This window comes from Oryza glaberrima, chromosome 6 (genome assembly GCF_000147395.1).
Source record: "Oryza glaberrima chromosome 6, OglaRS2, whole genome shotgun sequence".
Classification (NCBI taxonomy): domain Eukaryota; kingdom Viridiplantae; phylum Streptophyta; class Magnoliopsida; order Poales; family Poaceae; genus Oryza; species Oryza glaberrima.
In genome coordinates this window covers 25,758,155-25,773,892 of record NC_068331.1, presented here as the reverse complement: position 1 = coordinate 25,773,892, position 15,738 = coordinate 25,758,155, and the positions used below count along the sequence as shown (strand labels likewise).

General features: G+C 43.7%; 1 protein-coding gene across 1 annotated transcript; it reads right to left on the bottom strand.

Annotated features, from left to right (window-relative positions):
* Positions 1 to 11,728: 11,728 nt before the first annotated feature.
* On the bottom strand, positions 11,729 to 15,344 carry LOC127775861 (auxin efflux carrier component 2). The gene is made up of 7 exons (XM_052302171.1): positions 14,272 to 15,344; positions 13,993 to 14,177; positions 13,601 to 13,904; positions 12,479 to 12,564; positions 12,222 to 12,379; positions 12,024 to 12,100; positions 11,729 to 11,934 (listed from the first exon to the last, which is right to left on the bottom strand). The coding sequence occupies exons 1-7, from the start codon at positions 15,285 to 15,287 to the stop codon at positions 11,868 to 11,870; spliced, it is 1,893 nt and encodes a 630-aa protein (XP_052158131.1). The 5' UTR covers positions 15,288 to 15,344; the 3' UTR covers positions 11,729 to 11,867.
* Between the last annotated feature and the right edge of the window lie 394 nt (positions 15,345 to 15,738).

The window sequence follows — 15,738 nt, the reverse complement described above, 5'->3', positions numbered from 1 at the left end:
TCAACAACAAAATGTCATATGTTTCTTACCAACAGGCAACAAAATATCTTTCAGCCACTATAGTTCATGTGAGCCGCCAACAAAATACAAAGGTCTTATGAGTAGGCAGCAAAAAAAACTAAGCCTACAACTAAAGACTAGTTCCTGTGATTTGGAGCAAAGGGACCAGAGCATTGGCCATATAGCATCTACATGTGTTCCATCATGTCATTTTGAAGCAATACTGCTGTCTCTCTGTCCTGAATGATGTTTTGAGCATCAACAAGTTTCTCAATTGCTGGGATTTCCCTATCCTGGTTAATAGGTGGGTCGGACACTCCAGGCCATTATGATGGATGAACAGTAGGTAGCTGAACCCCACGATCATCTTCAACTACCATGTTGTGAAGTATGACACAAGCACGCATGATGGAATTAAGTACTTTTGGACTCCATAAACGAGCTGGCCTATGCAAGATTTTCCATTTAGCCTGCAGGACACCGAAAGCTCTCTCCACATCCTTTCTACACGACTCCTGTTGCTCTGAAAATACCTTTTGTTTGTTGCTAACTGGCAAAGCAATGCTTTTCACTAGTGTAGCCCAATCAGGATAGATGCCATCTGCTAGGTAGTATCCAAGGGAATAGATGTTGTCATTGACATGGAACTCAACAGAGGGTGCCCTCCCGTTAGCCACATCATCAAAAACATTGGAACGATGCAAAATGTTAATGTCATTGTGAGACCCTGGTAAACCAAAGTAAGCATGCCAAATCCTAAGATCCTCGGTCGCCACTGCCTCAAGTATTACAGTTGGCTTGCCTTTGTGCCCTCTGTACATGCCTTGCCAACCAGTCGGGCAGCTAGACCATTCCCAGTGCATGCAATCAATGCTACCTATCATTCCAGGAAAACCTCTGGCCAAATTGATGCTTAATATGTGCTCTATCTCCTCACTCCTGGGAGGACGAAGAAATTCTTTGCCAAACACCTTGATCACAGTCATAACAAATTCCTTCAGGGTCTTTAGGACAGTACTTTCTCCCATTTTCAAATGATCATCCAACTCATCAGCCGGTCCTCCATATGCTAGCATCTTTAGAGCCACCGTGCACTTGTGAAGAGCAGAGAATCCTAATTGCCCAGCAGCATTTCTCCTCTGTGTGAAGAACCTGTTCTTGGCTGTGACCTCATCCACTATTCGAAGGAACAATTCCCGTCTCATGTGAAACCTACAACCCAAAATTACAGTTGTTTATCAAATTAATTCAATATATCTACAAGAATAGTGAGCAATATACAATTGATCATGAAAATGTTGGCATTTCCTTCAACACAAATATGTCATGAAAATGGAAACTGGGCCAAAGATTCTACCTCCTCCTGAAATGTTCTTCATTGTACAGTGGACGTTCAACGAAGTAGTCCTCATTCAATTGCCAGTCTGCTGCAATTCGATCACGCTTATAAGTCTTGTGGCCAGGGACTGAACCTCCCCAAGGGCATTTTCGTGGCGTTTGGGTGAGGATGACCACTGCGGCCATGATCTCATCGTCCTCAGAGTATGTTGCGGCTGTCCCAAACATTGACATTTTGACGTAACTCCAAGCCATGGCCACCACAACGGAAGTGCAGGTCTAAAGTCAAGCCGATTTAGGGACAAATTAGCCACAAATTAAAAGGGAATGTGACATCGAACAAGCAAATGCTAGAAATCAGATTACCTGTGTTCTGATTGACTCTGCTGCGCCAACGTTCGGCCTTGTCCGAACGGTCGCTCGCCGGCGGCTACCTCGCTGCCATTGAGACTCCCTTCTCACATGCAGCCAGGGCGGCAAAACAATCCCGCCATCGAGCTAACCCCGCAGTCCCGCGCCCCGCGCCCGGTATATCTCGCACGACACCCTCCGTTTCCCGCATAAAAATTTCATTGCGGGCCCGCGAAGGAAACTGTCCGCATTGTAGGGTTTCCTTTTGCGTTCGCTGTTGGAGAAGGCAAGAAATAGGTGCGTGACCCTTTTGCCACAGGCGACGCGTACCGTCCAATGGGTCTCCTGTTAAGGGTATTATTGTTGGAGATAGTCTTATGAGTTTCGAATGCATGCATGGTCCCTTCTGCTGGCAGTTGCCGCCTGCCGGTGTGTCCCGTGACCAATCGAGAAATCATCTTCCTCACCGAAAGAGAAATAAAAGTAAACAGTCATTTTTTTTCTAAGAGTTGGTTAAGAAAATCTCCAGAGTCCTACAAGTGGTCTCAAGAACAGGGTGCGCGCCATATAATATGATGCTATGTAAAGATTTTAACATAGATGCCTATCTTTTAGGGTAGTTGTGTTCCAGTCTCCTTAGGCTGCGTTTGTTTGTATGGGTTCCTAACTCACATATCTCGTTTTCCGCGCGCACACTTTTTAAATGGTTAAACGGTGTTTTTTTTAAAAAAATCTTCAATAGGAAAGTTGTTTTAAAAAATCATATTAATCCATTTTTCAAGTTAGTTTTAGCTAATACTTAATTAATTATATGCTAATAAGCTGCTTCGTTTTCTGAACTGGAAGGCTTTATTAAATTTTATATTATTAAAATAACAAGATTTTTGTATTGTATACCTTGTGGTAAGAAATGGCACTACATATCTATCATTAACTTCACACAGGTCCACTTATCAGTGTCTCTCCTCCCTCCTAACCCCTTTCTCTCCTCCACGCACTTAGATTCCATTACCTCATCGCTCCCTACCATAATCCCCCCCCCCCAATCACCAAATGCCATGACTCTCTCTTTCTTGTTGCCCAATGCTGAACACCAAGAGTTGCCTCTCCTCCTAGTCATCGAACGCTATGCTACCTTCACCTCCTCCTTGTCGCCGGATGGGATGGAAAAGAGGAACTCAGGGAGCTCTACGTAGCAAACACAAAATTGTTGTGGATCCATAGGCTTCGTGCGGCTCAGATCTTGTAGTTGTTCGTATTTTGGCGATGACGGCAAGCTTGAAGGTGTAGATGGAGCGGTAATGATGAGCTTAACGTCTCATGGTGAGTTAGAGATGAGCTTGCTCGTAACTCATCAGAATACTATCTTTCTCCTTTGGTTTTGTAAGGTGCCACTCCCATTATCTCTTTCCTTTTGAACCACTCTTCTAGATCATTCTTTTTTTTTCATGGGGCACTCTTGTCCTCTGCAGGGCACGAGGAGTCTTACAAGGTTATTTGATGGGCTGACATGGAGTTAGGACAATCTTCTTTCTAGAGCATCACAAATATTTAGGGCCAATTTGGATTGCTACCAAAAACATGCCCTACCAATATTTTGGTAATTTGAATAGTACTTGTGTTTGATTTGGATTGAAGCCCATTCATTGGTAATACCTAATCTAGATTTGGCATTATCTAGAACATTCTTTACTACAATTTCACATTTTGACTCTATGTTGGTAGCAAACCAAATATGATCAAAAACAATCTTACCTTACCAAATATTTGGTAATATTAAAACTTGCCTAGATTTTGGTACTACCAAAAAATTGGCAGGGTAACAATCCAAATAGGCCCTTACTACCTAATTTATGGGTATTAGTTGTTGTTGTAGCTATAATGGTGAAAGAAGAAAAATGAATAGTAAGCTGGACCCCACAACCACTGGCCATGATAGAGAGATAAGAAAAATCATTTATTTATTCCTTATGACTAGGTAGTCAGCATATCACCTGATATTTGTTACGTACTACTCCCATAATATTTACAACTTGGTAGTACTAGTATTTTATTCCTTACAACCCACTTTACATGCATATTGTGGATGCCCGATATGAAGAGTTGAGCCACTCGCTACCTCGTCACACTAAATGGCCTAATTAAGAGAATCCTACGAACAATCTCATATTTTTCTTATGCTTATAAGCTAAATTTTAAATTTTCAATCTTCAATTTAGATTAATGTTGAGGTTTTTCTTATCCTAGTTTATTTTTTAGTCTTTATTTTTAGATTGCTAAGAATACATATACAAAATTTTTATTAATAAATTATTTTTCGTTTGCAAATAAGGCCGATTTTAGTTTCAAACTTCCAACTTTTCCATCACATCAAAACTTTCCTACACACAAACTTCCAACTTTTCCATCATATTTTTCCAATTTCAACCAAACTTCTAATTTTAGCGTGAACTAAACACACCCTAAGCCAAACGATGGAGCCATAAATTTCTACGTTCTCGGCACGTCTCACGGTCTCACGCCGTTTGCACGAAACAAACGTGACACTGATACACACACGTACGGCAACAAACCGAATACGTACGAAAACTCCACCTTCCCAAGTCACGCACGGAGCAAAGAGACGAAAGTTACCGAAACAGAACACGGGGACGACGAGACGCACCTTAAGGGTGTGTTTGGTTGCCTGCATGGAACCTGGCTCGCACACATGGATGCAGTGGGTCGCTGTTTGGTTGCCTGCACCTTACTCCTAGCCTGGTTGAGCGGATGCAAAAAAAGCCCCCACAGCCAGGCTGAGCAGGAACGCTCGATTTGAGCTTCGCTGCTCGGCCAGGCCCGCGCGATGCAACGCGCTGCACCCGCGTGTGCAAGGGCAGGTGATGGGGTCACCACCCCGCCCCTTGCCCCCTCCTCATTTTCTCCCAACGAACGATAGGGCGACGACAAGCTCTACGGAGGGAATGGCACCCGACGAATCTGACTTGTTGCTGCATCCCCCTCCTCTTCCCACCATCCCCCCCTCAATTTCTGGCCACCGCTGTGCCCAGACATCCTCGCTAATGGCGTGAGCACTGCCAGATCCAGCTAGTGATGAGGAGGCAAAAAGCTTGACGGCGACGAGCTCAGCGGAGGGCGCGGCGACGAGGACAGCGAATCCACCGTGCTGTCGCGTCCCTCCTCCTCTTCCCACTGTGCCCCCATCTTCAATCGTCGGCCACCGTCGTCTACCTCTATCAGCCAGATCTGATGGAGCGGAGGAGCGGCGAGCAGTGAGCAGCAGACGGAGAGGAGCATGAGAAGATGGGCGGAGGAGCAGTGGACGAAGAGAAGCGCCGGAAGACGGGCGGAGGAGCGGCGAACGGCGGGCAGATGGGCGCACATGTGGCTGTGGGCAGAGAGGAGTTGATGGTGACGAAGGCAGCACCGATCCCCTTCCTCTATTTCTTTCGTTTCTTTTTTTTGCCCCTCGTTTTGCGTTTTCTCTTTCTTTCTTTCGTTTTTCACTAGCAACAGAGAAATCTGTATGTAGAATTACTAGTAGCAGATTAGTTTCACCGGTTCATCCACCTTAAGAATTCTTTTTAATTATTTTTTTATATATTGTAGAGGTAACCTCACCTAACTATATGTATACGAAGAGATAACCACACTCACATCCATGCAACCAACCAAACAAAATTCCTTCTAAACAGTATCCCTTATACAGGCAACCAAACAAAATCTCATGCTAGCCTGGCTAGACCAATACAACTAACCAAACAGCTACATATGTATTCTCTTGGCCAGGTCAAACTCAGCCTGGATGAGAGAGATGAGCCAAGCTAGGGTGATACTGGTAACCAAACACACCCTAAATTTGTCGCGTCACCCCCCTGCTGAAACGCAACACATCCCGCCAAAGACGACGACGACGAAATACCAGAGACGCCATCGCCACGGAGACGTGAACACCGAGCGAGCGCTCTCTCTCTCTCGCCAAAAAACGTACGTTTTCTGGCGCATTGTCAGCGTGTGCCTTGGCCAAATTTACCCACGCAAGCTAGCGGCATCTGACGCGCGCGCCGCCGATGAAACGGCCCTGCCGCTTTGGCATCGTGCGGTGCCACGGTTAACCGCACCACCACCACCACCAAGCACCAACAACAACAACAAAAAAACGCATTGATTGCGCGGCGACGCGAGCCACAGCCACAGCCCCCACCGGGTTTAATACCATCGCGTTGGCTGGCCTGGCATCCATCAGCAGTGGCAGTGCAGTGCAAAACGAGAATTAATCTAGGCTAGCTACTACCACCTGAGTTTGCTGTTGCTGTTGCTGTTGTTGCATGCGGCTGTGACGGCGGCGGCGGAGATGATGTGCGGGAAGGAGGAGAAGCTGCTCGGGGTGCAGAAGGCGCCGGGGAGTTGCCCGTACTGCGGCGGAGGGGTGGCGGCGACGGACGTGGAGGCCAAGTGGGTGCTCTGCTTCCTCCCGCTCTGCCTCAACAACAAGCGGAGGTTCTCCTGCACCGCCTGCAACCGCCGCCTCGTCTCCTACCCCGCCATTGTCCATGACTAGTAGTAGTAGCGACCTCTCTTTCTCTTCTCTTCCTTTTTCTTTTCTTTTGTTTTATTTTCTTTTCCCCTGAATCGGAGATTTGTCGTCGTCTATCTTCTCCGGGAAGGTGATTTGATAAATTCTGTTCTAGATCTGGAACTATCTGCTTCTTTCCCAGCGAGAAGAAAAATAGAGCATATGTAGTATTTGATGAGTTGGTTCTTGTTGCGTTTATTTTTTGGTTCGTCCATGGATGGTGAACAAGGGGTGTTATTGCCGATGCTGCGTGTACGACGATGTGTTGGTTCCGTGATGCTAGGTACCTAAAAGAAAGAAAAAGACTGCGCGAAGTTGAGTACTGCTTCTATGTGATACTCGCTCAGTCCCAATATATTGCAACTTAGATGGACCAATATATTAGGACGGAGGGAGTAATCTGTTTAACTGATACGGGTGTTGTTCGTACTACTCTATTCCAAAAAGAAATTCAATATTAGCAACTTGCGTATTCAGGTTTATTGTTAGGATTAGATCATTTTAATAGTGGAGGTAGATAATTATTCTTTTATTAATAGACGATACATCTATTGATAGTGTGGTGTTTACAGTGACTTCATCAAGATTATATTTTTCATATTTTTCATGTTTTTGAAGGTGTTTATATAGGTGAGATGTGCGAATGTAATTATAAGGACAATTGTGTATGTATTGAGTGTCTACGATTATACTGTTTTTAAAGTTATGCCGTTCTTTTGTTTATAAGTATAGGATGTACGTGTACGTTTTATTAGAGTGAGTGTGTGCATGTCAAACGTCATGTTTATATTACTCTTTCTGTCCTCAAAATATAACAATTTTGGGTGGATGAAAAATAACATAGTACTATGAATTTAGGCATAACCTATATTTTAGGACGGTCTTATATTTTAGGATGGTGAGAGTACTGTTTTTCTTTAAAAACAAAAGGGGGAAATTGTCACAAGGCGATAAGGCCTTGGTGCTATCAGTCGCGGCGGCGCATCGCCATCATGCGGGTAGTTCGGTCAGTTTGCTGGTCGAGAAAGACGTGTATCTCCCCTCCCTCATCGTCCGTCCGTCGCGATCGTCGTTGGATTTGCCGATGATGACTCGCGCGTGCACCAGGCAGCACAGGTAGACCCATGAAATCGAGCTAGTGTGTGGCATTGGTTTCCCATTCAATCTTTAGACGGGGCTAAAAACTTTTTAGCCCATATAGGATGTTTGGACGCTAATTTAGAGTATTAAATATAGACTAATAAAAAAACTAATTTCATAAATGAGAGCTAATCCGCGAGACGATTTTTTAAGTCTAATTAATCCATAATTATCAAAAGTTTACTGTAGCATCACATTGTCAAAATCATGGCGTAATTAGATTTAGAAGATTCGTCTCGTGAATTAGTCCAAGCTTATGAAATGGGTTTATAATTAGTATATGTTTAATACTTCAAATTAGTATCCAAACATCCGATGTGACAGGGATTTGAAACAAGTCCATAAAAACTAAACAGCCCCCTGTACTACAAACTAGGAGTAGCTTTGGGTATTTGCCTCCGTGCCTCACGGTATCTGGTGACTGTGAGAGCGATGAGATGGACAACGTTTCTGTGTCATCAGACATGAGGTGACAGAGTTGGTCGGTGCGCTGTCCACAACAAGCTCAACTGAGATTCGTACTTAGGTTTAGTTTAGTTTCCTTCAAACTTTCAAAAATTCCGTCACATCAAATATTTGGACACATACATAGAGCATTAAATGTTGACGAAAAAAATTAATTGCACAGTTTGCATGTAAATTGTGAGATGAATCTTTTGAGGCTAATTACGCCATGATTTGACAACGTGGTGATACAATAAATATTTGCTAATAATAGATATATTAGGCTTAATAAATTCGTTTCACAGTTTACATGCGGAATTTGTAATATGGTTTGTTATTAGTCTACGTTTAATACTTGAAATTTGTGTCTGTATATGTCAAAAAAAAATTGGAGGAGGGCCTAAACACGGCCTTACTCCCTCCGCCACATCCTAGTACAAGTGTGTGTGTTTAGATCGAGGGGTGTAAAGTTTTAATATGTCATATCGGAAATTATATAGGGTGTCGTATGGGGTGTTCGGGTACTAATAAAAAAACTAATTACAGAATCCGTCAGTAAACCACGAGACGAATTTATTAAGCCTAATTAATCCGTCATTAGTAAATGTTTACTGTAGCACCATATTGTCAAATTATGGAGCAATTAGGCTTAAAAGATTTGTCTCACAAATTAGTCGCAATCTGTGCATTTAGTTATTTTTTAGCCTATATTTAATACTTCATACAGGTGTTCAAACGTTCGATGTGACATGGTGTAAAATTTTTGTGTGGGAACTAAACAGAGCCTTTGTAATAGGATATGTCACATCCACCCAAAATCCTTTACATTATAGGATGGAGGGAGTACTTTATCCGTCCTATATTATTGTTATTCTTAGTATATAGTACTAGCATAAAGTTTGAGAAAAATAATACTATAATATTGCTTGTTAAATGACATATGGTTGAATATGAGAAGATGGCTACGGGTAGAAAGAAAAAAAATAAATTATAAGTGATTAATAGTTTAAGTAGTACTTCATTGTAATAATTATTTTGAGGTAAAGTTTAAATTCAAAAGAAATAAAGGACGGATGTACTAAGTTCAATCGAGTGCTAAATACTCCCTCCATTTCAAATTGATCTACATATAGTTTTTTCTTAAATGATCTACATATTTGTGTTCATTAAGTCTAATCGTTATTTGTTCATTGGAGTAAATGGACATTGATGCATGCATCACACAATTATTTATAACCCACATGCAATATTTTGATTTGCTATTGGCTAGAAAACAGTGGGGTTAGTGCATGCATCGAGTTTGTTGCTAGAGTAAATATAGTACGAGAGAGTTATTAGTTTTTCTTAGTCTTGGTGTATCTATGAAATATGTAGATTAATTTGGAATGAAGGGAGTAACGTTAGGAGTACCGCACCAGCAAAATTAAGGCAAAACTCATACTCCCTCCATCTAATTTTGATAGTTATATTTCATCTTAGCACACAAACCAATGATAAATAATTCTACTTATCATCCATTTAAACATGCTACTAGTTACTCCTTGTAAACAAGCGATTCATTAATATTTACATTTCGCGATGCTCATATAGTCAATCTTGTGTGGAAGAATAAAGAGCCACGCATTAAATCCGAAAAAGTCAATTAATATGATATATTGTTGGGTTGAAATATGTCTATCAAAAATAAATTTTCTGATTTAAAAATATGCATATCAAAAGTAGATAGAGGGAGGATATCCGTGTACCAAAGTTTGGTGAGACATCAAACCACACGAATATACTGTATCTCCATAACTCAGGTTAACAGTTATTCTCAGCCCGCTTCACGGCAGCCCAATGCAGACCTAGAAGCCGGTAATTCAAGCTCGCCGAGTTAGCGTGTGGAGGCTCGAATCCCGCACGGCCCAAACCACATGTAGCGGAGCGTTTTCTCATAGCCATTTTCATGGGCATATTTTTTATGAAATTATTTTTACAAATCTTTATCAGAAAAACTTTCATCTGAATAAGTATACGTTGGGAAGGTAGCTGCGTTAAATAGTACTCCTCCCTTTTTTAACGTATGACGCTGTTGACTTTTGATCAATGTTTGACCACTCGTCTTATTTAAAATTTCGTGCAAACATAAAAACATTCAAATCATGTTTATAGAACATTTGATGCTAAATCAAGTCATAATAAAATAATTAATAATTAAGTAAAATATTTAAATCATGTTTTAGAACATTTGATTATAAATCAAGTCATAATAAAATAAATTATAATTACATAATTTTTTTGAATAAGACGAATACTCACATGTATTTCAAAAAATCTGTTATACATTGAAAAACGTTGAAAAAAACGGAGAGAGTAATTTCGCTTGGGTGAGGAACCTAAACACTGGTTGCTATCCCGGCAAGCAAGCAACCTCCTTCTGTTACAAGCCCACAGGAACGCAAGCCTCTCAGTTCTCGAAGTACCTGGGTTCTCTGCATCATCATCGTCGTCATTCCAAAATAAAGCCCTGTGCATACTGATGCAACTGATACAAATTTAAGGAAGCATCCGTTGCATGCACAAATTTACTGGAAGTCTGAATTCATAGGATCGATGCTCACTGATCAATGGACGGGAGAAGCCAAGAGGTTTCTGTTCACTGAATCACTCCTCAACGGGACCTGAATATTCAACTGCGGTGCATATCTTTCTTGAGATTCCAAAGCCTGATGTAGCCGGGATGCTTGACAAATTATAATGGAGAAAGTTATACTCCAGACAACCTGAGCTGTTTCATGTGATTAATTAGTATGATCGGTTGCTGTTTATGTCGTTTGACTGGATTCCATTGGCTACTAATGAAGTAACCCATTTATACTTGTTTTTTCATGTTTCTTTGGATATATACTTTCCTTCTCTAAGTTGAAAAAAAAAGAGAAGAAATCTTTGTTCTGATAAACTTATAGGAAATTGATCTATAGCTAGTTTTGCTGTGCTGTAGGAGTCCTCAAAAGCATGAACCCTCTTCACTTCGTCAAAACAGAGAACTTTTCATAACAGCAGCTTTGGATGGTTCGGACTGATTAAAGGCGGCCTTCATGTAAGAATGCAAGCATGCATTATGTTTAAGTTAAGTTAACCCGACTGAAGACTAATTAGTCGGTAATTAAACAATTCAGAGCCACAGTATTCTAGGCCATCTTGCATGTTCCATGCAACAAAGGACATCCCACTAGCAGCAAAAAATACAGAGGTTTCACATGTGGGGCAGGCCATGGATCTAGCTACCATTTGACCCTTAGACAGTTAACTATTGATCGACCAACACTGTTAGGCAGACAAAGACAATATTACTCCTAACAATCATAAGATACTCCCCACATGTGGATCCACTGTTAAACCCTTTGCTCTGGACTCATCAATGCAAGCTACATAACGCCTTTACACATCAATAAACAATGCTGTAATTAACTATCTACCAAGTTACTACTATTACTACCATCCTTCAGAGTTCTAAAAAATCTGTTCATGCAGGGATTGGATTGAAGCAGCCAGCTCTTTAACCAAAGAGTACCAGAGTGATCTTGCCATGCACTGTGGAAACATCATGTATTACTTTAATTTATCCCAGTGTAGGATCGAAGTTACTACAGTTACCTTTGCAGCTGTGGCAAAGATCAGGCAAAAATGTGCAGAGCGATAATGTGTGTTTGAACAAAGGGAATCAACTGGTGGAATCTTTAGTACCGCCAACCCAACTTGTCAAATTAACGGCTGAACTCTTCATACTCAAGGCCCTAACCTTTACTTTGATGCCAAAACAGTTGCAGAAAAAAATAAAAAATTGTAATCAAGGGGTGTCTTTCCTTTGCATTTCTCTCTAGCTAGGATCCTACTTGATCTCATTTCCCTATTCTTCAGCTCTGGTAGTTCTTCAGGTCTTCAAGAAAGCCCATATCATATTTCTTTTGCATTTTCCTCTAGAAACCTAGATCCTATTTTTTTCCCTACTCTTTCTTTTTTGCCTTCTTCAAGAACACTATATCCCAAGAAGCACATAGTAGAGTATCGTGATCGGGAGCGCGATGAGCATCCCAAAAATAACCCTGAAAATTTCACATTTATATATTTTAGGCTATATACTTCAGCAACCGTATGGACGAACAAATAAAAAGTTTAAGCATGCATTTCTTACGCTGTGCTAAGTATTTGAGGATGGCAATTGTACTCCTTGGCAAACACAAACGGGACAATGCCTTGTGGAAGTGCTGCCTGTTTGACAATCAATTAATCTATAAGATCACCACAATACATTCCAATTCACCATAATTACAAAATTTAATATTTTTTTTCTTTTAAGATGATTGCAAGAAATAAAGAATCTACTGCTTACCTGAACAATGGCAACATGCAAGAGTACTCCCCTGAGCCCAATGGCAATGGAAGTAGCTGCAATAACAGCTGGACCAGTCAAGAACCTCACTGCCATTGCAAATGTCGCAACGGTCTTGCCACAAGAAATGATCTTTGGTTGCAGAGCCATGAACAAGCCTGGGTTACATATACTATTGTCAGAATTTCTTGGTCAAAGCAAAGAAAAAACTCACTAGTTATGGCTATAGATATGTATCAAAAAGGTCAACTCTGTACCTAAGCTGAACATAGCCATTCCTAGCCCTGCATCTGACAATATTGATATTGAGCCCTTTATTATTGAAGGCATTTGGATATTCCACCTGATCCAAATTCACAAAGTCAATAAGAAATTAAGCATATATTTTCACAATGTAAAAAAAAAATTGTATGACAAGAGAATCAATGCTAGATGTATCATGCATGTATGCAATTTTAGATGCTTGCAGGCATGTGCTCCTCCCCACTAAAAATGCCCTGTTCTTGCAACCCTCCCTCTAGATGTGCCATCTAATGGTAAGATAGTAGTACAATGAATCAATGATGCATCCATATCATTGTACATTTTTTGCTCTTCTTCTTGTACACATGATGGATCATCTAGTTAGTTGAGCCGAATTCGCCGTGTCTGTCTTGGATGGGGACAAACACGGCAATCGCAGCTGATTCGGTAGATTTGGTCTCTGCTGCTAAACTCCAGGGCTCACATAAGACCTGCATCTGCACCTGCATCTGCATACGTGTGTATGTTCTTTGCATGTGCTGGACCAGATCCGAGACCAACGTAATTATCATGTGCTCTCACATGCGTTCAGAAAACACTAATCCAGTTGTGAAGTTAAGTAAGTTCTCATCGATCTTGCCTCTTCCTAGATTAAAATTTCAAGCAATCTAGCAACGAATAGCATAGCAAAAATATATCCTTTTTTAGCTTCGAACAACATAAATTGATCAGATCGTGAACTCAAGTGTATATTACTTATTTGGTTTAGATTACTATGCAGATTATCGATTTCATTATACAAATAAATTAAACAATATAAAAAAAACTTAACAACTAGCTTAAAACAAGTAATCTAAGTAATGTAGTAGAAGAATATTTTTTTTATAAAATACTTTTTTGAAATGGAGAGTAAATAATCTGTTTTGATAATTCGGTATAAGTTGAAAAAAAGCGCCCTTGTCCTGAAGATAAACCGGGATAAGCGATCTGCCATAGCTGTGGGATATCAAAATGTATTGGCAGAAGAGTGTTCCATCTTAGAGGGAAGCGACAGGGAAAGCGGGCATCGATGAAGTGGAACTGAGGAAGCGAGAACGTCAGCTTGAGTAACGAAAACATCGGTGAGAATCCAATACCTGAAGGAGACGAGGGACCAGACGAGGCCGATGAGGCTGGAGTAGGTGTTGGGGTTTCTGATGAGCTTGCGCCACACCATGATGAGGATGAGCCGCGTCATCACGCTCGTCGGCGGCATCGGGTGCGCCGCCTCCGCCAGCCCGGGCACGTCGGCGCCGCCGCCCTTCTTCCTCGGCGCCACGTACGGCGACCCCGACACCGGGAACTTCGCCGCCAGCCCCGCCGCCGGGCTCTTCAGCCCGTCCTCGATCTCCACCTCGCCGCCTCCGTTCTTCGCCGCCGGCGTGACACTGCCACTCACCCCTGTGGCATGCACGCACCATTAGACGAAGCCTTGAACACATGTGGTGTGATCGTCGTCGTGTGCGTCAATGGATGGATGAGAGAGTACCTTTGGGAGTGGCGCCGTCGACGGGAACGGCTGCCGGCGGCGGCGCGGAGGCAAAGTCGGTGGAGGCGGCGTGGTTGACGGCGTTGCGGAGGTTGGCCTCCGACACCGGCGACGCGCTAGAGCTCCACACGAACATGTGTAGCTCCTTGTTGGAGTTGGAGTTTGAGCCCCCGAGCTCCTTCTTCCTGTAGCAATGGCGACAAAATCAAAAATCCAACTCGATCAAAACACGATCGATGAACAGAAATTTTGAGGTGTTAATAATCAGTTTCATTTTACCTTGGCGCCGGCATCATGCCGGGGTTCGGGGCGGGATACGACGGCGGGTCGGCGGCCTTGCCGGAGGCGAACTTGTTGGTGACCTGCTCGTCGAGGCCCTGGGCGCGGCCGCCGGCGCCGCCGTGCTGCGCCATGGGGCTAGCCATCTGGCTGGCCATCTTGCTGCCGGAGAACATGGCGTAGAAGTCGGCCTGGTTGAAGCTGGACGCCCGCGGCGTGGGCTCGCGCGACGTCTGCAGCGAGTAGATCTCCACGCCGGTGAGGTTGGAGGCGCGCGGCGTCATGGCGTTGGACGCGCCGTACGCCCGGGACACGCCGGAGCGCGCCGCGCCGCCGCCGCCGCCCGTGGTGGAGGCCGAGGCGGAGCGGCGGATGACGACGTGGACGCGGCCGTCGCGCCCCACCTCGGCGTCCGCCTGCAGCGCCTCCCTCCCGTTGAGCGAGACGACGTCGGAGTCGACGCGGAACGAGGCGATGCTGGCGCCGACGTCCGGCGGGAACTGCTCGGAGATGAGCGCCTTGGCGCCGCGGTACTCGAAGAGGAAGAGCATGAGGGTGTACCAGATGACGCTCTGGAGCACGACGATCTGCACCATGAGCGAGCCGGAGAAGTCGCCGTACATGGCGCGGAGCAGCGGGATGCCCATGACCAGCGTGTTGGGCAGCGTGGACAGCGAGAAGAGGGTGATGGTCCAGTCGAGCGACGCGGCGGCGCCGCCATTGCGGCGGTAGCGGGAGAGCAGGTTGTGCCAGACGGCGAGCGCGGCGAGGATGACGAGCTTCTGGAGCGAGTCGGCGGCGAGGAAGCGGTAGTTCATGGAGTAGGGGTCGTTGGTGGAGATGAAGTGGAAGGAGAGGAGCGGCACGGCGAAGACGGCGACGAAGCGGTTGATGCCGGAGCACTGGTCCGGCGTGAAGATCCCCCACCACCGCACCGACCCGTACGCCAGGAACATCGCCACGTACAGCGGCACAATCGCCGCCAGCACGTCGTAGATGTCGCGTCCGGTGATCATCGCGCCGGCGACGGTGGCGGCGGCGGCGAGCTTTTTTTTTTCTTTTTTTTTTCTTGACACAAGAGAACGAGCTAATTAAGTGTGGTAAGAGAGGCACAAGGATGGTTATATAGCTGGAGAAGATGCCATGACGACGGTGGCGATGACGCAGTTAGTTAATGGGAGTGTTAGATTGACAATTAGTTGTAGTTAATCACCACTAGCAGTGTTAATTAAGTGGTAAATACTTTGGTAATAAAAATGGTAAACACTGAACTGGTTCAAATTGAAAGACAACGGCCATAACCCTAAAAAGGAAGATATTCATGTTTTTTTTTTCCTCAGGTTAAACTTCTGGTGTATGAACATCTATACTTTTCTCTTTTAAAATTGGGAAAATTGGAACCATGCCATTATAATTTTGTAAAATTTGAGATATACCATCCTGACTCACATATCATTGACTCAGGTG